At 49.3% G+C, this 21,253-nt stretch overlaps 1 protein-coding gene across 2 annotated transcripts in view; it reads right to left on the reverse strand.

Annotated features, from left to right (window-relative positions):
- Nucleotides 1-21,253, reverse strand: part of PLXDC1 (plexin domain containing 1) — a 63,473-nt gene that overhangs the window by 27,350 nt on the left and 14,870 nt on the right. Inside the window, exons 1-7 of one of the 2 annotated variants that reach the window (XM_042255915.2) lie at nucleotides 15,172-16,038; nucleotides 11,540-11,653; nucleotides 5,584-5,727; nucleotides 5,226-5,295; nucleotides 4,487-4,609; nucleotides 3,741-3,859; nucleotides 2,654-2,753 (exon numbers count right to left, since the gene is read on the reverse strand). In XM_042255915.2, the coding sequence (XP_042111849.1) occupies nucleotides 2,654-2,753; nucleotides 3,741-3,859; nucleotides 4,487-4,609; nucleotides 5,226-5,295; nucleotides 5,584-5,727; nucleotides 11,540-11,638 (655 nt within the window). In that variant the 5' untranslated portion in view covers nucleotides 11,639-11,653; nucleotides 15,172-16,038. Of the gene's footprint in view, nucleotides 1-2,653; nucleotides 2,754-3,740; nucleotides 3,860-4,486; nucleotides 4,610-5,225; nucleotides 5,296-5,583; nucleotides 5,728-11,539; nucleotides 11,654-15,171; nucleotides 16,039-21,253 lie in introns of those variants that run through there. The other variant, XM_004012833.4, reaches the window with a different exon arrangement.

The raw sequence follows: 21,253 nt of genomic DNA on the forward strand, positions 1-21,253 counted from the left end.
GGAGATGTTGACTAAACTTACTGTAATCATTTCATGATGTATGTAAGTCAGATCCTTACGCTATAACACCTGAAAGTTACACAGTGCTATATGGCTTCTCTTGTGGCTCAGACGGTAAAGACTCCACCCGCAATGCCGGAGACCTGGGTTCAATCCCTTGGTTGGGAAGATCCCCTAGAGGAGGGCATGGCAACCCACTCCAATATTCTTGCCTGGAAAATCTCCATGGACAGAGGAGCCTGGAGGGTTCCAGTCCATGGGGTCGCAAAGAGTAGGACACGACTCAATGACATTGAAAGAAAAACAAAACAGTAGGCTATGCCCAGCTGTGTAGGCCTCAAGTGCCACACTAAGAACTCTGAATTGATGCTGGCCCATAAGGAGCCAGAGAATGACAAGATCAGCTCTGTCTGGCAGTGACAACAAGGAGCAGGGGGACAGGGGGCAGGGGGCAGGAGCCTGGAGGCCAGGAGCTGCTGGGCAGTGTCTTGAGTCAGACATGGGTTTCCCTTGGCTGGTAGACTCAGCGCCTCATGAACCACAGCTGGAGTCACCTGATCTAGCCCACAACAGCCCTTTTATCTCCTCCAGTTCTCACGGAACAGGCGCAGCCGCCCTCCTGTTATTTCAGGTGGGTTCTGCTTCCTCCCTCGCTCCTCATCACCACCTCCCCACATCGCCCTGGCTTGCTCTAAAACAGCCTTTCATTCTAGAACCACAGAGAAGCCTCAGAGGCAGACACTCTCGGGGGATCTGACTTCCTCTAACTCACCCTCATTCCGCAGCTGGATCCAACACACATTTCCTGCCACCAGGCACAGGGCCTGTGAGGGAGGCACAGACCCCACCCCCGAGGTGCATCAAACAGGGTGGTGGTGAGGGGCAGGGAGGCATGGATACCCAGAGCAGTCCTTCCTGTAAAGCAGCCTGGGTGTGTGCACACGGTGCTGTGGGTGTTTGGGGAACTGAGGAGGGAAGGATTCCCCGCTCTGGATGGAGTGGGAGTTGGTCGGATTTAGAAAGCCCCAATGGTGGACACTAGGGTTTAACAGAAGATTTGGGTTTCAGTTCTAACCCTCAGAGCTGTGTAAAAGCAAGTCACGCCACCTCTCTGAGCCTCCTTGACTTCATTTAGAAAGAGACAAACGCACAGACTTCATTACAGTGCTGCAGGATAACCCAATAAGATAACTGTAAGCTCAGTATCCAGGGATGGGGTATAATCAGTGTGCCCCTAAATGACCCCAGTGATCCCTGCCTCCTGGGATTCACACCCTGTTTAATCCCATCTTGAGTGTGGGCTGGACCTAGGAACGTCCTTCCAACCAGCAGAAAGTAGCAAAAGTGACGAGGTTATGAGAAGGTCCTGGCTTCCCTCTCGCTCACCCTCTACTGCTGTCTTCTTGCCTGCTCTGATGGAAGCCAGCTGCCATGTTATGAACTGTCCTATGGAGACGTTCAGCAGCCAGAACCAAAGGGGGAACTGAATCTTGTCACAACCATGCGAAAGCTCTTAGATGTCCCCCCAGCAGTCACTGAGGCAAGCCTGGCAACCACCTTGGGAGCAGCCTGTGAAAGAGTCTAGACCAGAGGACCCAGTTAAGTCTTATTTTGTTTCCAGATCCACAGAAACTCTGAGATAATGTTTTAAGCCTCTAAGTTTTGGCACAATTTGTTATGCAGCAGTAGCTAACTAATACAATCAGGGTGATACTGAAACTCATAACTAGCTCAGTGTAGGTTTTAACTAACCAATTAGAGTAGTTGACTGGTGCAACAGAGCAGGGTCTGAGCCACTCACTAGAGTGCTGGGAGTTTGGGGGTGGGAGAAGGGACAGTGGAGGGACAGGTGAAGTGATGGGAATTAACCTTATGGAAATACTCACACAAGAGCATAAAAGTACATATTTGTAAGAATATTCACTGCAGTATTATTTGTTGTAATGAAAGATTGAAACAACTGAAAAGTCTGGGCCCAGGGGACTGGTTCAGTTAAGGTACATCCATGCAAGGGGTGAAGCGACTTAGCAGCAGCAGCAGCAGCATGCAAGGGGTATACAGTCATTAAAGAGAGTGATCCAGAAAGATGGGCAGGATATACTTTATTCAGGAGCAGAACAGAGGACATCTTATGCCATTGTTCATGTTAAACACACTTATGTATACTTACTGAAGGATGGTAGCTATAGAAATATCCTGGTGGCCCTGGTTGCCTCCAGGAAGGGGAATTAGGAACGAGGATCAGGGACAGGAGAGAAATCTAATTTTCCTGTCTCCTGAAGCCCCCTGTGATGCTCCTTCTATCATCTGGGTTTGGGAGGCAATTATGGTTGTGTTCTAGGAGGGCTAATAAACCCTAATTTGGTGTCTTTGGAGATTTTTCTAAGTGGAGAGTGTGCTAAGTGGAAGGGCCCTGGCTCCACACCTGCCTCCACCACCAGAGCAGTGTCTCCCACTGGAGATTTTCTTGGAGAAATGGTTCCTCAGCTCAAATGAAGAGAAGTTGGAACTCACTCTGTCCCTTTTCTTCCACACTTAACTCTCCCCACTCCCCCAACCACTTCCTGCCACTGCCCCCTCCCCCTCCAGTCTGGCTCAATCGGAGCTGAGTTCAGCCCCGTCCAGTGATCTCTGTGGGTCCCTGGGGTCTCACCTGGTACATCTGGGGATGGATTGAGAATCATGAAGGCATCTGACAGGCCTGCTTTGACAGGGTGCTGGGATGAGCTGATTTCCAGGACGGGTATAGGGATCTGCAGGCGGGGAAGAAGAGGCTCCGTCTACCCCTCAAACATTCTTGGACCAGCTCTCCTTGGAGCTTCAGACCCATCTGCCTGGTGGGCATTGGCTCCTGGAGGGCTCAGACATCTCAAACCCATCCAAATTCCAAGTCTTCCCCTCATCATCTCCAAACACGTTTCCTTTTCCTTTTCTTTCTCTTTGTGAATGGCACCTCCATGGAGGAGTCACCCTCAGCCTCTCCCAGCTTCCTTTCATTTCCCTCCTCCTCTGTCAAACACATCTCCAATCCTGTTAACTGGCCTGCTAACAGGCTCTCAAATCTATCCAGTTCTCTCCATCACCCCCACCCCACCCCAAGCTGGCCCGTTCTGCATCATCTCCCGGCATTCCCTCTGAGTCCCAGCCCTCTGCTCTCCACTTTGAAGCCAGGGTGTTTTTCAAGATTTTTTTTTTTTTTTGATGTGGACCATTTTTAAGGTCTTTATTGCATTTGTTACAATATTGTTTCTGTTTTGCTTTTTCAGCTGGGAGGCATGTAGGATCTTAGCTCCCCAACCAGAGATGGAACCCACACTACCTGCACTTAACCACTGGACTGCCAGGGAAATCTCTAGGCCCCCTTCTTTCAGTGCTTTATACCAGCCATGCTCAGTCCCGCCACAGAGCCTTTGCATATGCTTTGCTCCCTCCCAGAACACACTTCACCCTCCTCTTTGCTTCCTTAACTCCTACACGTTCTGAAGATTTCAACTCTTTTCCTCAGGAGAGCCTCCCAGGCTCCTGTTCAGGTAAAGAGCCCCGTGAAAGGCTTTCCTGGCATCACTAGTTAAGAGCACTTGCCCCCACAGTTACTATCTATCCCCCAAGCCAGATTCTCAGCTGCACGAAGATGGGCCAGCAGCCATCCTGTGAACTTGTGTATCTCTAGCACCATACCCTAAGTCTGGCGCACTTCAGGGCTTCAACATATTTGTTGAATGAAAGAATGGCCCACTCACCTCTTTGTAGCCAAAGACAATGCGGCCGTCTTGGTGCAGAGCCGCCTGGAAGGTGAAGCTGCCCCTGTCCTCCCGACCCTGGAGGTAGACGTGGTCCCACTGAACAACAAAGACTGTCCCTGGTGAGGAGAGCAGAGACTTGGCTGGTCAGGGAGGTCATGCGGGGAGCAGGGCCCTGCAGAAATGGTGGCCCACATGGATGGGACACCAGCTGGTGCCTTTAGCAATGATGGGGGCAGTTTGCAAATTTGACAGGAGGCAGAAGCTGGGCAGCCCACAGTCTGCCTCCCAAGCTGGAGAGGAGCCAGGAGACCCTGCTTTACCCTCCCCGCCGCCAACTAGGTACTGTGATTGTACCTGTATCATCTCCAACCCCAAGCACGGCCCTGTCCTTCTTGCCTATCTAGACCCCCTGAGATGAAAAGGAGGAGAAACAGTAGAAACTTCTGTTCTCCTGGGGCAGAAGATAGGTTCCCAAGGGACAACCTGGTGAGAGTAAGAAACAATCAAGGTCTCTAATATTTATTTCACCTCTACCGAGAGCCAAATGTTTTCATCTAATTTTCTCATCAGGTAGCAGGCGTTTTGTCCCCAGGTGAGGAAAATGAACACAAAGGTACGGTAGCTGCCGTGCTGTGTGACTGTGGGCAAGTCCCTTGCCCTCTCTGGGCCTTGGGTGCCTCTAAAGGGGCTAGACCAAGGGATCCCTGCAGCTGGATGAATTAAACTCTGAGCTCTGATCTCACCATTGTCAAAATAAGCAACTGTGGAGTTGTCAGAGTAGCCAGGGTTGAAGTTGGCCATCAGAGGGGCCACGTACTGAGTTGCTGTGAGCATCCGATGGACCACGTCACCCATGAAGATGAAGCCTGGGGTGGGAAGAAGTGTAGATGAATCATCAGAGATGGACTTGCTTCCTTGTGCAGGAAGGAGTAGTGTGGATGGAGCTGGAAGTGAGTCTTAGACCTCTGACCTCCAGCATCAGATGCTGGGCATGGGTCTGGTGTATACAGAGCAAAAGGGCCCCAGACTAGAGAAGGTTCTCTCTGCCCCTCCACCCATCTCTGTCCCTTGGAAAGTGCACAGGAATCCAAGATGGGCTCCCTCGTATCACCAGGGAGCCTGGTCCCAGGAAACAGGCTCTCAGTGCAGTCTCTTCCCTCTCACTCACAGACTCAGAAGCACAAGGGCCAAGGGACTGCCCACACTGGCCTGTGCTGACCCAGAGGGAGACACATGCACCCACATCCACACACACACACACACACACACACACACACACACAATTGAGTCAGCAGATGTGAGGGAGGTAGTCCGAAACACTCATGACCTCTCACCTGAGAGTGGGGTCCCAAGAGAGAGCCACATGTGGGACCCACCCCAGTCCATCTATAAAACCCTGTCTCCCATGAACCTTCCCAGTTAGGTCCCAGGTTCTGGCTGAAATCTCCGCACCCTCTCCCAGCCCCACAGACAAGGCCTTACCTCCGGTTGCTATGGTGATCTGCCGCAGAGGATGCCCGTAGAAAGGGAAATCAAAGGACAAGACCACTCTCTGCAGGGGACGGGAGAGAGTCAGCAGGGCCAACCTGCAGGCCAGGTAGCCGGGCAGTCACACTGCCCCATGCTTATCTGGATGGGGTGGGGGGGTAGGCATGTCCAGGGCAGGCCCCCAGGACCACAGGTGGGCACCCCAACTCTGGTCAAGCCCCCTAGGATCCTCTGGGAAGGCACTCCCCAGACCCCAGACCTCAGACCATAGCCATGCCCACTGACCAGGCAGAGTGGGCTGGCCCCCAGCCTCCCAGCCCGGGGCAGCACTGCCAGGGACTGGGGCACTCACCGAAGCCTGCCGGTGGGTGTTGGAGAGGATTCTGTGAACTTTCACTTGGCTCCGGTTGGCCTTGGCCACGTCCACCCACAGCTCCTGGCTGCGGGGCTCGCTGGGACCGTACAGACGGGACACATAGTAGCTGTGGTTGTCCTCCTACGTTACCCAAGACAGAGTCCACAGGAGGGTGAGGAGACAGCATGCTGGCAACCACCCTCTGCACCTCCTCCATCCAGACGTCTGGATAGAGAATCCACGGTCCTAGCCCAGAAGAGCTGGTTTTGGCCTGGGAGCCCCTTGCACGCCGTTGGCCCTGGAGAGCTCAGTACCTGCCCCCTAGCTATGCCCCCAACAGCTCTGCTCCAGCTAAATCCATGCCTGCTATACCTGTGCTCCACTCTGCCATCCCCAGGACAGGCCAGGGGGCTTTTCCTGGAGCCCTGAGTTCCGCTCCCCCCTACCTCACCCCCGCCCCAGAGCACACCCAAGGCAGAGCTCAACTCGGGGTGTGAAGGAGCAACAGATAAGGCAGCCCCTAAGAGAGCCTTGTCTTCAGGGAGCTCCCAGACTGAGGGGGAGACACAGCCCCCTGCCCTGGGGAGCACCCAGTTTAACAGAGAAGAAAAATCTGAATCTTGGAAGCTACCCATCTAAAGACGGAGGCAGATCCTTGATCTTGGGCATTGCTAGCCTAATGGAGGAGGTGGGACCCGTGCAAACAGAGACCCTCTAGCAGAGAGATAAGACAGGGTCCATACAAGTCACTAAAGAGTTCAGAATGGGGAAAGAAGCAGCAATGATGCCTTCAAGACATATGCTTAAGCCTTACTATGTGCCTGATTGGGACAAACTAAAGAACAAGCCAGAATCCAGAGGGCTGGGAGTTAATTCTGTAAAGCCTCTCCTGCAAGGGAGCATTTAGGGGCTGGATTTAAGAGAGGCTGGGAAACAATCAGCAGAAAGAGCAGAAGAGCCTGGGGAGGAGGCCATGTCAAAGCCTTTCAGCCCATCTGGGAGCGTAGCCGAGGAGGAGCGGAGGCACAGCGGGCAGGTCCATTTGGCCGCTGCACAGCCATGGGGCTGCTGACCCGTGCAGAGCCCTGGGCGTTGCGGGTCATTAATCAGGCTGTCGGGCGGCAGTGGCTGCAGACACAGCAGAGCTAACCATGTTCTCCCTGCCAAGCTGCCAGCTGCCCAGGCAGCCCTTGCCCGGGTCCCAGCACGAGCAGGGTGAGGGTCACCTGCTCTCTCCACCCGCCCAGAGGCAGACTCTGTTCTTCTGACAAGTGACACACTCTGGGGCCTGGGGTTGGGGCAGGGCTGGGGGAAGATGAGCAGGAGAAACACGGGGCCAGGCGGGGTGGGGGTGGGGGGTAGATTTCCTTTGGCCACTGCCTGGTTCCTCCCCTCCAGCCTCTAGACTGCCGGCCCCTCCACCCATTCCTAGCACGGACATCAAGCAAATCTAAACAAATCGGAAACACATGAGGCCACACTCCTCTGCTCATAAGCCATCTGGGGCTCCCACTGCCCTGGAGACGAAAACCCAAACCTCAGCCTTGCACATGAGGTTCCACCAGGAGCCCGCCCCACCCTCTCTCTAGCTTCGCTTCTCGCTCTCTCTCCTTCACCTTTGCATCCTTGGGCGCCCACTCACCAGACCAACTCCCCAGCAGTCTCAGGCCGCCAGTGGTCACTCAGGCCTTTGCATATGCTGATCTTCCTGCCTGGAATGACTCTGCTTTCTCCCCTGGCAGATCCCTCCTCTTCAATGCTCAGCTTAAAGATCACCTTATTGATCTTCTCCCCCGACTTGCCCAGTGAGGACCTCCACCATCCACAGTACTCCTCAAGGGGTGACTCATGGGTACTGTTTGTGAGAGTCACCTGGGCCCATGCTTGTTGGATTTCTGGTTTTACTCATGAAACCTCCTGAGGGGGAGCCAACCTGATGCCACCAACCATGGGTGCCCATGGATATTGCCTCCCACTGCGGCCACAGTCATCCACCCTGAGGTCCTAGAAGATGCCCAGAGGAGGAAGCACTGCATCTCAGCTTGTCCACAGGTGTTGGAATATCTGTGCTCACAGCCTCCCTCAAGAAAGCAGCCCCCTCAGCTTCTGCTTCTTCCCTCATCCCACCCCCTACCAAACTAGAAGTCACATTTCCCCCGCTGGGTCTCCAAGTTTCCTATCCCCAGTCATTTCTGCTGGTACCCCCACCTTGACCACCAAAAAAAAAAAAAGGCAAAAAACGACCCCCAAAATCACCTGACACCACTAAGCAAAATAGCATGGAGGTCCCTCAGAAAACGAAAACTAGAATTATCATATGATCCAACAATCCCACTCCTGAGCATGTATCTAGACAAAACTACAATTTAAAAATATACATGCACTCCTATCTTCATAGCAGCACTATTCACAATAGCCAAGAGATGAAAATAACCTGAATGTCCGTGGACAGATGACTGGGTAAAGCAGACGTGGCACATATATACAACGAAATACTACTCAGTCAGAAAAGAATGAAATGATGCCATTTGCAGCAGCATGGATACAACTGGAGATTATCATATACGTGAAGGAAGTCAGGAGAAAGACAACTAACATATGACATCACTTACACGTGGAATTTAAAATAGGACACAAATGAACCGGTCTACAAAACAGAAGTAGACGCATGGACATAGAAAGCAGACTTGTGGTTGCCACAGGGGAAGGGGTGTACAGAAAGGATGGACTGGGAGTTTGAGATTAGCAGGTGCAAAGTATTTCACATAGAAAGGATAAACAAGGTTCTACCGTATAGCGCAGGGAACTCGATTCAGTATCCTGAGACAAACCATAATGGAAAAGAATATAGAAAAGAATGCATATATATATATATGTGTGTGTGTGTGTGTGTGTATACTGAATCACTTAGCTGTATAGCAGAAATTAATACAACGTTGTAAATTAACTATGTATGCATGCATGCTAAGTTGCTTCAGTTGTATCCAGCTCTTTCAGACCCTATGAACTATAGCCCGCCAGACTCCTCTCTTATTCCTTTCTCCAGGGGATCTTCCTGACCCAGGAATCGAACCTGGGTATCTTGCATTGTAGGTAGATTCTTTACCAACTGAGCCACCAGGGAAACCTGGTAAATTAACTATACTTCGATTAAAAAAAAAAAAAAAAAACCTGCCAAGAAAGAAAGCCCCTCGCACACCAACTCATGCAAACCCACATGAACAAATATGCCCACGAGAAGAGTCCGAAGGCCCCCAAGCTGCTTCCAGGAATCACGTGGTGAGTGGGTTTTATTCCACCTCAAAGAACAACCACAGGGGGCCCTGACCAACACTCTGCACCTAAAAGTCTGCAGGACCGCAACTCTGAAGCCAGTTCAGGCTCAGCTGCGACCGCCTGCCACAGACACAGCCATCACTCAGTTCTTATCTCCACTGGGTCCAGCAAAGGAGTGGTTTCGTAAACAGCATCAGTGGGCCTAACATTTTGCCTGAAGAAAGGAAACCCTAGTTTAGATGCTATTCAGCCCACCATTGAGATGTTCTCTCCAACCTCCACCCCATCGCCTCAAACTCTGAGCCCCTGACACAGAGGGACAGGCAAAATCACCTCTGCGCCACGGCTCAGGATCCTTGAATCCTTGATGCCTGAGAAGGGTTTGCTGAGGTGAGGCGAGGCGTGCAGGGAGCCCAGAACCTTCCTTTTGCCCTTTTATAGAAGTAAGAGGGACCAGCGCCTAGCACAGTCAAGATTTTGGAAGTAAACTTGCTTCCCTAATTCCTGGGCTGTCTTTTCATAAAAAGTAGGGGAGGAGGACATGAGCAGCCAACAGAGCCAAACAGGGTCTAGGTGGCACTCTAGTCCTTTTAAAAAATATATTTATTTAATTTAATTAATCTATTTGGTCATGTCAGGTCTTAGATGCGACATGCGGGATCTAGTTCCCTGGTCAGAGATCAAACCCTACCAGGCCCCTTGCATTGGAAGTTGGGAGTCTTAGCCATTGGACCACCAAGAAAGTCCCTCTTTGACCTGGTGAACTAACCAGGTTAGTCCTTTTGAATGCACAGAAGGTTTAATTTTGTCCCTCATAAAGCTATGTTTAACTCATAACCTCCAGTACTTTGGATATGACCATATATGGAAATGAGAGTCTTTGCAGATGTCAAGTTAAGATGAGGTTCTACTGCATTAGGGTTGGACCTAAATCCAATGACAGGCTTGTTATATGAGTGTTACAAAAGAAAGGAGAGGGAGATTTAGATACAGAGACACAGACAGGACACAGGGAAGAAGTCCGTGTGACAAGATAGAGATTGGAGTGATGCAGTTTACAAAGAAACACCAAGGATTATCAGAGGCCACCAGAAACTGGGAGGAGGCAAGGAAGATCTCCCCTAACCTCCAGAGTGACTGTGACCTTGCTGACACCTTGATTCAGATTTCTGGCCAAAACTGTGAGCGAATAATTTCTATTGTTTTAAGCCACCCAGTCTGTGATACTCTGCTATGGCAGCCCTAGGAGGCTAATTCACAAGTCCACAGTTGTGTGATGCTGTGCCTCAAGGGGGCAGCCCTCAATGTCTCCCTCTTCTTGTCACAGTCCAGCTTGGAACATTCTGCGGCTTCCCAGCTGCACTCAGATTGAAGGCCACATTCCTTACCATGACCTCCAAGGCCCTGTGAGGCAAACTCTAGACTTCGCCTATCCGATATTCATTATCCCGCTTCTTTATTAATAGCACATTGATTTTGTAGCAAGCAGCAATGTAGTCAACTAAAAAACTTCATTCCCTGGATGACTTAAGCCTTACCATGTGATGCAGGCTGGCTTATGAGATATACTGAAGGTTCTAGCAGAGCCTTCTACAAGAGGTCAAATTTGACTGCTCGTCCCTCTTGCCTTTCCCCTTCTCTTTATTCCTGCCTGGAATGCAGATATGATGACTGGAGCTTCAACAGCCATCTTGTGAGCATTAAGACAAGTGAAAGGGTAGTCACTCAGTCATGTCCGACTCTTTGCAACCTCATGGACTATAGCCTGCCAGGCTCCTCTGTCCATGGGGTTCCCCAGGCAAGAATACTGGAGTGGGTAGCCATTCCCTTCTCCAAGAGATCTTCCCAATCCAGGAATCAAACCCTGGTCTCCTGCATTGGAGGCAGACTCTTTACCATCTGAGCCACCAGGGAAGCAATAAAGATAAGATAAGACAGTGGAGTGGACAGTTAGACAGAACCTGGGCTTTCAATGCCTGAAATCACCAAGTGCTTGTCTGACTCAGGACCTTGGTACTTCCTATGCCTCAAAACCTCTTTTTCATGCGGTTCAGAAGCTGACTCCTCATGGTCCTTCAGACCTCAGTTCAGTGGTCACTTCTTCAGGTGCTCTTTCACCAGGAGTGGCTTCCTGATGTCCCTGTTACACTCTCACCACACCTCGGTCTTCTGCCTTTCCATGTGCTGCACACTTGCGATGACTGATTTGACTTTTAGACTTGTTATCTCCATACCTGCCTTTCCTAGAAGACCATAATTTCCTCACAAGTAAGGTCAGCCTTTACCTATGGTGGGTTATTTTTAGGCTGTGCTGTACAGCATGTGGGATCTTAGTTCCCAAACCAGAGATCCAATCCGTGTCCCCCTGTATTGGGAGTGTGGAGTGTGAACCACTAGACCACCAGGGAAGTCCCACCTCTGGGGTTTAAGCAGAGTATGCGTTCGATTGGAGGATATGTTGATAAGTGAATGACCAACCATTCATAATTTCAAAGCATAGTTTGTTGAAAGCCTACTCTTCCTTTATTTTATTGCTATTGCCATGCATTCTAGTGAGCAGGATGGGATGTTATTACCAAACAAAGCGAGACAGAGGCTCATGGGGAACAGGTTTAAAACAGCTGCCTGGAGGCCTGGAAAAGGGTCTGGTTTCCATCACCTAATCCCTCGGACTCACCTGGTGACATTGTTCAGCAAACCTCCAAGCACTGGAAATGAGAGCCCTGCACAGAAGCCACGCTCTGCAGTTGTGAAGCCCAAACAGACGCTGACACATCTCTTGCTATGTCACCTAAGAGGCAAAGGGTGGGGTGACTGGGGACGTGTCTCACCAGCCTGTTACTGTGAGTCCTCTGCCCATGAAGGACAAACAGCCCACCACCCTAGCCAGCGCTGCTCCGCTGAGGAGGCTGTGTGCTACTGCAGGATCCTGGGACAGCGTCAGCTCATTCTTGGCGTTCCCAAGAAGCCTTCCAATGGCACATCTTAACTGACAGCAAGGAGATCGAACCAGTCCTAAAGGAAATCAACCCTGAATATTCACTGGAAGGACTGATGCTGAAGCTGAAGCTCCAACAAGGACGGCATCCTCCCCCATCACTGATGGCAGCTGCCAGACACAAGCGCCACTTGTGAAGGAAGCAAGTCTCTGGACAGCATTCCCACAGGCAGGACATCAGGCACAGGGGAAGGTGCCTCCAGCTCCCCGTCTTCTCCTCCCCAAAGGCTCGTGCCTGAGGAGGCCCTTCCAGTCAAAAGACCTGAATTGGTACAGTTGCAGCTTGAAGCACATCCCTTGGGCTGTATTCCTGTCTGGAGTGGGGCAGGGTAGGAGGAATTTGAGATGCAGGCAAGGGGAGAGGATGAGAAAAACAGTTCTCTGTCAAAAGAGGAAAGAAGGAGAGAGGGAGGGAGGGAAGGAAGGAAGTCGCCTAATTCCTCAAGCTCTTCTCCAAGGAAGTGAAGCTACAAGGGAGATGCTTTCAGGCCATGTAAGGAAACCTGGATCCCACCTGCTCAGACTCGAAGCAGGTGCTGGTAGTCCAGTGGTTAAGACTCTGCATTTCCAACACAGGCAGCACGGGTTCAATTCCTGGGCAGGGAGGTTCCCCATGCTGCCGCCTGACCAAAAGCCGCAACAATAGACCCAGAGGACGTGTACTCGGTCACATGACTGAGAGGGCAGCAGGGCAGCAAGTGAGGAGCACAGGGCCTCTGTTGTAATCAGGGCCTTCTCCTAAGTGTGACTGCTGTTCCACAGAAAGGAGAAGGAAGCCAGCCCTCACATGGGGCTTCAGTAAATATATGTTGGATAAGTGAAAAAGAGACCGAGTTGAGGAGGTTCTCGAAAGACAGAAAAAGCAGTCCTGGTTCCTGATGGCTTTCTAGGTCCGAGGTCAGGCTGGAAGGTCAGGCTTCATCTCTAGCCCATGGATCCCATGGCAGGTCTCTGAACTCTCTCTATAAACCTTTCCCAAGATAGCTTGAATGGCTCCTTGGAACCAAAAGAGCCCTAAAGAGAACAGCTGTGCTCTAGGGGTGATCAGAGGAAGGATTTTGAGGGATAGCCCAGATAGTCCTTCACCAGCATAGATAGCAAGAATCTGCATGGAAAGAGAGAAATGAGAAACTAAATTTCTGGGAGAACTTTTCCTTGGCTGCTATGTTTTTCCTTCTACAAAGTCAGTCGCCACTGGCCTCTGGGCTTGGTGGTGGCTTGGGATTCACCAGCCATGGGGGTGCTTCCTGTCTGCCACTGCAGGTCCCTTAGCATGTGCCAGCGGCATGCAGTTTTGATGGTGCAAGTCCACTCATGGTAGACCCTGAAAACTGTCTCCCAGTAATCCTCCTCCTCTCCTTCAGTAGCAGAATCGCCCAGTTTTTGTTAGACACATGGGCATCCAGCTAGATCACATTTTCCTGCCCTCCTTACAGCTACATGTAGCTATATGACTATGTCTGACCAATGGAAGATGAGAAGAATGATTCCCCTCAATAGGAATGAAGAGGCTCTCGCCTTTCTTAGTTTCCATTGGCTGGGATGCAGATGTGATGGCAGGAGCTGAAACAGCCATTTTGGACCATAACATGAGAGATAAATGTTGTAGAGGGAAGCTGGGTGTCTAACACCATAGAAACACTACAGCAACTCCTGCTTACTTATGCTCACACTATTACATGGAAGAGAGGAATAAACCTCTTTCATGTCCAAGTACCTTGTCAGTTGGTCATTTTTACAACAGCTGAATCTGTATCCTAATTAATACAAGCTTCTAAATGGCCTCCTCAGGCCACTCAGTCCGAAGCCTTCTTCACTGTTTTCCACATAGATATGTCTCCTGAAAGGGCTTCCCAGGTGGCTCAGTGGTAAAGAACCTGCCTGCCAATGCAGGAGCTGCAGGTTTGATCGCTGGGTCGGGAAGATCCCCTGGAGGAGGAAATGGCAACCCAATCCAGTATTTTTCCTGGGATAATCCCATGGACAGAGGAGCCTGGCAGGCAACAGTCCATAGGGTCACAAAGAGTCAGACACAGATGAAGTGACTGGGCACAACAAAGGAAAAGGACTTAGAGGCTTGCCTGGCAGTGAACTCACCTGAGGAATTCACACACTTCACAGCTGACACTGCATTTGACCTGCTATCTGTGGGGCAGACCTGTTGCCTCGGAGGGCAGCCTTCCAGGCACAGTGGCCAGAGGCTTGAAGCTGTGATGGGGGTGACCTGACACTACAGAAGGGCAGAGAGCACAGCACAAGCCAGACCACTTGGCAAGTCCGCCAGAGGGAACCGTGTTTCCTTGAAATGCCTGCAAGAAGCCCCAGTGGGTAAACCACATTCATCTGGGGAAGCAGCATGACGTGGCTTTCAAACTTTTTTGGCCATGAAACCCTTTCTTCCAATTAACCTTCCATGGCGGTGCAATACATAAATTACATCAAAGTAAAGCACTCTGCAGGGAGAAAAGAGAAGGCCTGGAACCCAGCCTGCTCTTCTATTTCCCGCTCTACCACCCTCCATCCACGGTGGCCCCTGGAGTACCTCTGGGAACCCTTAGGGTTCTGTGGACTGCAACTTGAAAACCACTCTTCAAGGGCTGGGGCTGTGGAGTTAGCAGACCCAAGTTCAACAACTAGCCTCACTATATAATAGTTGGTGCCACACACTCCTCTCCCCTCTGAGCATCAGTTCCCTCATCAGTAACCTTTCTCACAGAGCTCTTGCAAGAATTAGACAAAACATAACACATACAGCTCTTAACCCAGCAGCCACAGTAGGGGTTTGAAAAGTGGGAGCTGTTATGATGAATCTGTTGAACCTTTCCAGGAAAGGTCTTGATTGTGGAGGCTGCCTCCTCAAAACCATCCCCAGCTCCATCTTCAGCGCCTGCTGTTTCACTGTCTCTTCTGCCTCAATTATTCATGCTGGGAGCCTGCCAGGCACTTCATTTCTGACAGCGGGGCAGCATTTACCTTGGCTGAGCTCAAGCCGTTTCTGGACAGAAACTCTGGCTAAGCTGTCACCATCAGCCCATCACCTGCCAGCCAACTGGCAGGTGGAAATGCTGGGGCAGGTGACCAAGTGCACCCTGCAGGGCCTGTTGAAGAAGCCAGGCTGGCCGAGCTGGTTAGAATGGTGGGCCAGGCAGCTGGGTCCAACCCAAGACATGCTGAGGGGATTACTGGGTATCCCACTGCCTGCCTCCACAGCTCTAGGAGGCCTTCCAAGGCCAGTGGAAATGTTTTCTAGATCCCTGCTACTCAAAGTGTGGCCCAGGGACCAGCACCTTCAGATTCACCTGAGAGCTCACCAGAAGTGCAGAATCCAGGTGCATGTGTGCTAAATCACCTCAGTCGTGTCTGACTCTTTGCGACGCTATAGACTGTAGCCCGCCAGGCTCCTCTGTCCACAGGACTCTCCAAGTAAGAATACTGGAGTGGGTTGCCATTTCCTACTCCAGGAAATCTTCTCCACCCAGGGACTGAACCCACATCTCTTATGTCTCCTGCATTGGCAGGCGGGTTCTTTACCAGTAGTGCCAGCTGCAGAATCCAGACGCAACCCCGAAACTGCTGGATCAAAATCCACATTTACACAAGCTTCCCAGGGCATTATTTGGCACAATAAAGTTTGAAAAGCTCTGGTCAAGACGTGCCCTCTGTATGGACCAACATGTCACTCATTTCTGTCTCTGAGGTCTCCGAGGACAGAAAGACCTGAGTCCTCATCCTGGCTCTGCCACTCACTAGCTGTGCAACCTTTGCCCAGCACTTTAGGTCTCTGTTCCCAGATAGTATTAGAAACACTTGCTTCCTGGAGTGTTGTTGTTCAATCGCTCAGTTGTGCCCAACTCTGTGTGATCCCATTGACTGTAGTATGCCAGGCTTCCCTGTCCTTCACCAACTCCCAGAGCTTGCTCAAACTCATGTCCATTGAGTCAGTGATGCCATCCAACCATCTCGTCCTCTGTCGTCCCCTTCTCCTCCTGCCTTCAGTCTTTCCCAGCATCAGGGTCTTTTCCAATGAGTCGGCTTTTTGCATCAGGCAGCCAAGGTATTGGAGCTTCAGTATCAGTCCTTCCAATGAATATTCAGGACTGATTTCCTTTAGGATTGACTGGTTTCATCTCCTTGCTGCCCAAGGGACTCTCAAGCGTCTTCTCCAGCACCCCAGTTTGAAGGCAACAATTCTTTGGTGCTCAGCCTGTTTTATTGTCCAGCTCTCACATTCATGCATGACTAATGGAAAAACCACAACTTTGACTATACTGACCTTTGTCATTGAGTGGATGAAATGGAAGGTCGGGGAGTGAGGCCAGCTCTCAGGGAGGGCTCCTTTAGTCTCCCTCACCTCATGCACCTACATAATAACCTCGATCTGCCCTCTTGAGGCATTCAAGCCTCAGACTGAAATAAACCACATGGAACATTGTCATCACAGAATTGCAGAAAGTAGGTCCCGTGGGCTAGCCTGGAAAGGGAGAGACCCAGGCTAGACAAAGAGGCTTTGATATGGTGCTGAAGACCATATGGGTAAAGAGGTGTCAGGGTGCGTGAGGCTGACCTGAGAAGGTGCTGAAAGAGGGGTTTGGACTAGGCTTGGAAAGAGGGTGTGAACTGGCTTTCTAGACAAAGTATTTTTTAATATCCCCTGACACTTCATGGAAATGGAAGAATCATCTTATCCTGACACTGATTCAATATGTGGGCTTTTGGAGGAGTATCTATCAGTCAACCAGAGATTTTGACAGCATCAATATATTTCATGTAACCACAGAGAATTAAAACAACAAGGAACAAAAAAAAACAAAAACAAAAACAGGCCTCCTCCACCCATCACCTGGTCCCATTCTGGCATATTTCCTTCTAGTCTTTTTCATCTGGATGTAATTTCACGTGGCTATAATCCTGCTGACTACAGTTGTGTGGCCGGCTTCTGTCATGTTTCATGATATCTGAAGCAGTTTCTGATGCTGAACATGGTCTTTTAACAATCATTTGTAAATGAGTCATGACCATCTACTCAGAAGAAAACACATAATTTTCTTAACTATCTCCTTATTCAGGAGCACTTAGTTTCCAGTTTTTATGCTCTATTTTTCTATTTTAAATACTACTCTGATGAATTTGTTGATACACTTTTCATATCTGGAATTATCATCCCTGCTTCAAAGCCTCTGATGCAAAGCAGTGCTTCTCAAGTTTTAATGTGCATAAGAATCACCTGGGAGTCAGATTCTGTTTCTGCAGGTCTGAGGGGCCTGAGCAACTGCATTCCTAACAAGCTCCCACTATACAATGAGTAATTGTGATAATATGAAGAGTAGCCCCTAAAGCTTCAAGGCCAGGAAATCCTCCTTTGTGCCTGGGGTCCCATTTTTGTACTTCCAGCTAAGATCTGGGGAGAAACCACTACTCATTTTTCCTAGAACTTTCTGATTAACTTTCAGTCAATTAGCTCAACTGACTTTTATGAAAACTCTACAAGACATTTAGGTGGGGAAACCGAGGTTTAGAGTGACAATCAGCAAAGATACACACTATTTACCATATTGGGACCAGATTAAGATGGCCCACTGTCCCAATGTGCCTGAGACTGAGGGGTCTCCCAGGATGCTGGACATTCAGTGCCAAAAACAGCACCATCTTGGGAAAACACAGATGGTTGGTCACTCAACCAGAGCCTAATTCAGAGTCAGCTAATGTCTGTCATTCCCAACCCTGGGCCCCTTTATGTAGGTTAGTGTATGACACCTTTGCTATTAGGCAATAGCATCCTCATGTGACAATGAAGAAATGGGCTCAGAGAGGTTAAGAAACCTGCCTAAGACAAAAAGACAAATCACCCAATTCTACAAATGGGCAAAAGAAAAATAAATGGGCAAAGGACATAAGTAGACATTTCTCCAAAGAAAATATACAAATGGCCAACAAGCACAAGAAAAGAAGCTCATATCATTAGTTATTCAGTTCAGTTCAGTTCAGTTCAGTCGCTCAGTCGTGTCCAACTCTTTGCAACCCCATGAATCACAGCACGCCAGGCCTCCCTGTCTGTCACCAGCTCCCTGAGTTCACTCAAGCTCACGTCCATCGAGTCCATGATGCCATCCAGCCATCTCATCCTGGGTCGTCCCCTTCTCCTCCTGCCCCCAATCCCTCCCAGCATCAGAGTCTTTTCCAGTGAGTCAACTCTTCGCATGAGGTGGCCAAAGCATTGGAGTTTCAGCTTCAGCATCATTCCTTCCAATGAACACCCAGGACTGATCTCCTTTAGGATGGACTGGTTGGATCTCCTTGCAGTCCAAGGGACTCTCAAGAGTCTTCTCCAACACCTCAGTTCAAAAGCATCAATTCTTCGGCACTCAGCCTTCTTCACAGTTCAACTCTCACATCCATACATGACTACTAGAAAAACCATAGCCTTGACTAGACGGACCTTTGTTGGCAAGGTAATATCTCTGCTTTTCAATATGCTATCTAGTTTGGTCATTATTTTCCTTCCAAAGAGTAAGCGTCTTTTAATTTCATGGCTGCAGTCACCATCTGCCGTGAGTTTGGAGCCCCCCAACATAAAGTCTGACACTGTTTCCACAGTTTCTCCATCTATTTCCCATGAAGTGATGGGACCAGATGCCATGATCTTCGTTTTCTGAATGTTGAGCTTTAGGCCAACTTTTTCACTCTCCTCTTTCACTTTCAAGAAGCTTTTTAGTTCCTCTTCACTTTCTGCCATAAGGGTGGTGTCATCTGCATATCTGAGGTTATTGATATTTTTCCCGGCAATCTTGATTCCAGCTTGCGCTTCTTCCAGCCCAGTGTTTCTCATGATGTACCCTGCATATAAGTTAAATAAGCAGGGTGACAATATACAGCCTTGACGTACTCCTTTTCCTATTTGGAACCAGTCTGTTGTTCCATGTCCAGTTCTAACTGTTGCTTCCTGACCTGCATATAGGTTTCTCAAGAGGCAGGTCAAGTGGTCTGGTATTTCCGTCTCTTTCAGAATATTCCACAGTTTATTGTGATCCACACAGTCAAAGGCTTTGGCATAGTCAATAAAGCAGAAATAGATGTTTTTTCTGGAACTCTTTTGCTTTTTCCATGATCCAGTGGATGTTGGCAATTTGATCTCTGGTTCCTCTGCCTTTTCTAAAACCAGCTTGGACATCTGGAAGTTCACAGTTCACGTACTGCTGAAGCCTGGCTTGGAGAATTTTGAGCATTGAGTGCAACTGTGCGGTAGTTTGAGCATTCTTTGGCATTGCCTTTCTTTGGGATTGGAATGAAGACTTACCTTTTCCAGTCCTGTGGCCACTGCTGAGTTTTCCAAATTTACTGGCATATTGAGTGCAGCACTTTCACAGCATCATATTTCAGGATCTGGAATTCCATCACCTCCACTAGCTTTCTTCGTAGTGATGCTTTCTAAGGCCCACTTGACTCCACATTCCAGGATGTCTGGCCCTAGGTGAGTGATCACACCATCATGATTATCTGGGTCATGAAGCTCTTTTTCGTACAGTGCTTCTGTGTATTCTTGCCACCTCTTCTTAATATCTTCTGCTTCTGTTAAGTCCATACCATGTCTGTCCTTTATCGAGCCCATCTTTGCATGAAATGTTCCCTTGGTATCTCTAATTTTCTTGAAGAGATCTCTAGTCTTTCCCATTCTGTTGTTTCCTCTATTTCTTTGCATTGATCATGGAGGAAGGCTTTCTTATCTCTCCTTGCTATTCTTTGGAACTCTGCATGAAATGCTTATATCTTTCCTTTTCTCCTTTGCTTTTCTCTTCTCTTCTTTCCACAGCTATTTGTAAGGCCTCCCCAGACAGCCATTTTGCTTTTTTGCATTTCTTTTCCATGGGGATGGTCTTGATCCCTGTCTCCTGTACAATGTCACGAATCTCCGTCCATAGTTCATCAGGCACTCTGTCTATCAGATCTAGTCCCTTAAATCCATTTCTCACTTCCACTGTATAATCATAAGGGATTTGATTTAGGTCATTAGGAAAACACAAAGCAAAACCGTAGTGAGATACTAGATCGCACCCACTAGGATGCTATAATTTAAAAAAAGAGAGAGAGAAAGAACAAATGTTGGCAAGGATGTGGAGAAATGGGAACCCTCATACATTGCTGGTGGGAATGTAATATGGTTCAGTCACTGTGGAAAACAGTCTGGCAGTTCCTCAAAGAGTTTAGCATAGAATTACACTATGACTCAGCAATTTCACTTCTAGGTATATACCACAAAGAGCTGAAAATATGTACTCTAACAAGTACACGTATACATGTTCACAGCAGCACTGTTCACAATAGCCAAAAGGAGGAAACCTAAATGTCTATCAACTAAGGAACAGATGAACAAAACTGTGGTATATCCATGTAATGGAAGACACTATTCAGGCATAAAATGGATAGCCGTGAAAACATTATGCCAGGGGAAAGAAACGAGACATGAAAGATCATATATGGTATTTCATTTATATATGAACTATGCAGAACAGGTAAATTCATAGAAAGAGAACACAGATTGGGGGTTACTTGGGACTGGAGGCATGGGCTGTGGAGCGACAGCCTACATCCAGGGTTTCCTTTTGGGGGATGAAAATGTTTTGGGACTAGATAGAGATGATGGTTGCACAACACCGTGGGCGTGTTAAACGCACTTCACTTTAAAATGGTTAATTTTTTAATGTGAATTTCACCTCGACAAGAAAGAAAGAAAACCAACCGACCGGCCGACCGACCAACTAGCAGGTTGAAGGGAAAGAGAAAGGGTCAACGAAAGGGACCTGCGTGGGAGGCGGACGGCCTTAGGCTGAGCAGCCAGCAGAGGGCGCTGTGGCACACTTACCGAGCCACGCAGGGGAGACATCCCCGACTGAGAACCCATCAAGTGCCTGGCATTTTGCTCTTGAGTCTCAACTTTGTAAGATCAGTACCTACCCACTCCATTTGAGAAATCTGAAGCTAGTAGGGGTTTGAAATGCCAGGTTCATTAACTGAAGGTTTTTAAGTGCCCGGCCCAAGGTCTGCCGCTGGTGCATGCCAGATGGGAGGCCAGGACGGTGGTACTCTTTCCGCAGCGCTGAAGATTGAATGTCCAGACTCCATCTTTCACCTCTCAGGACACGCCTCCTTTTCACAATATCTCTTATTTTCTCTCTCTTTGCAATTCAGCTCACAACTTTCCTTCCACCCACCTCACCTTTTACCCTCAGGAATCTTCCCCTAGCAGCCTCCTCACCCCACCCCTGCCCCTGAGTGCAGGCACTGGCATGCCTGGGTTCTTCCCTGAGCCATTGCTTGGGGCTCTTCCTGTGTCCCTGCTTCGAGTCTGTCTGTCCTGTCTTCCCTAGGCCCTCAGGTCTGGGGAGGGGGCCTTCTAGA

Source organism: Ovis aries, chromosome 11, assembly GCF_016772045.2.
Source record: "Ovis aries strain OAR_USU_Benz2616 breed Rambouillet chromosome 11, ARS-UI_Ramb_v3.0, whole genome shotgun sequence".
Lineage (NCBI taxonomy): Eukaryota > Metazoa > Chordata > Mammalia > Artiodactyla > Bovidae > Ovis > Ovis aries.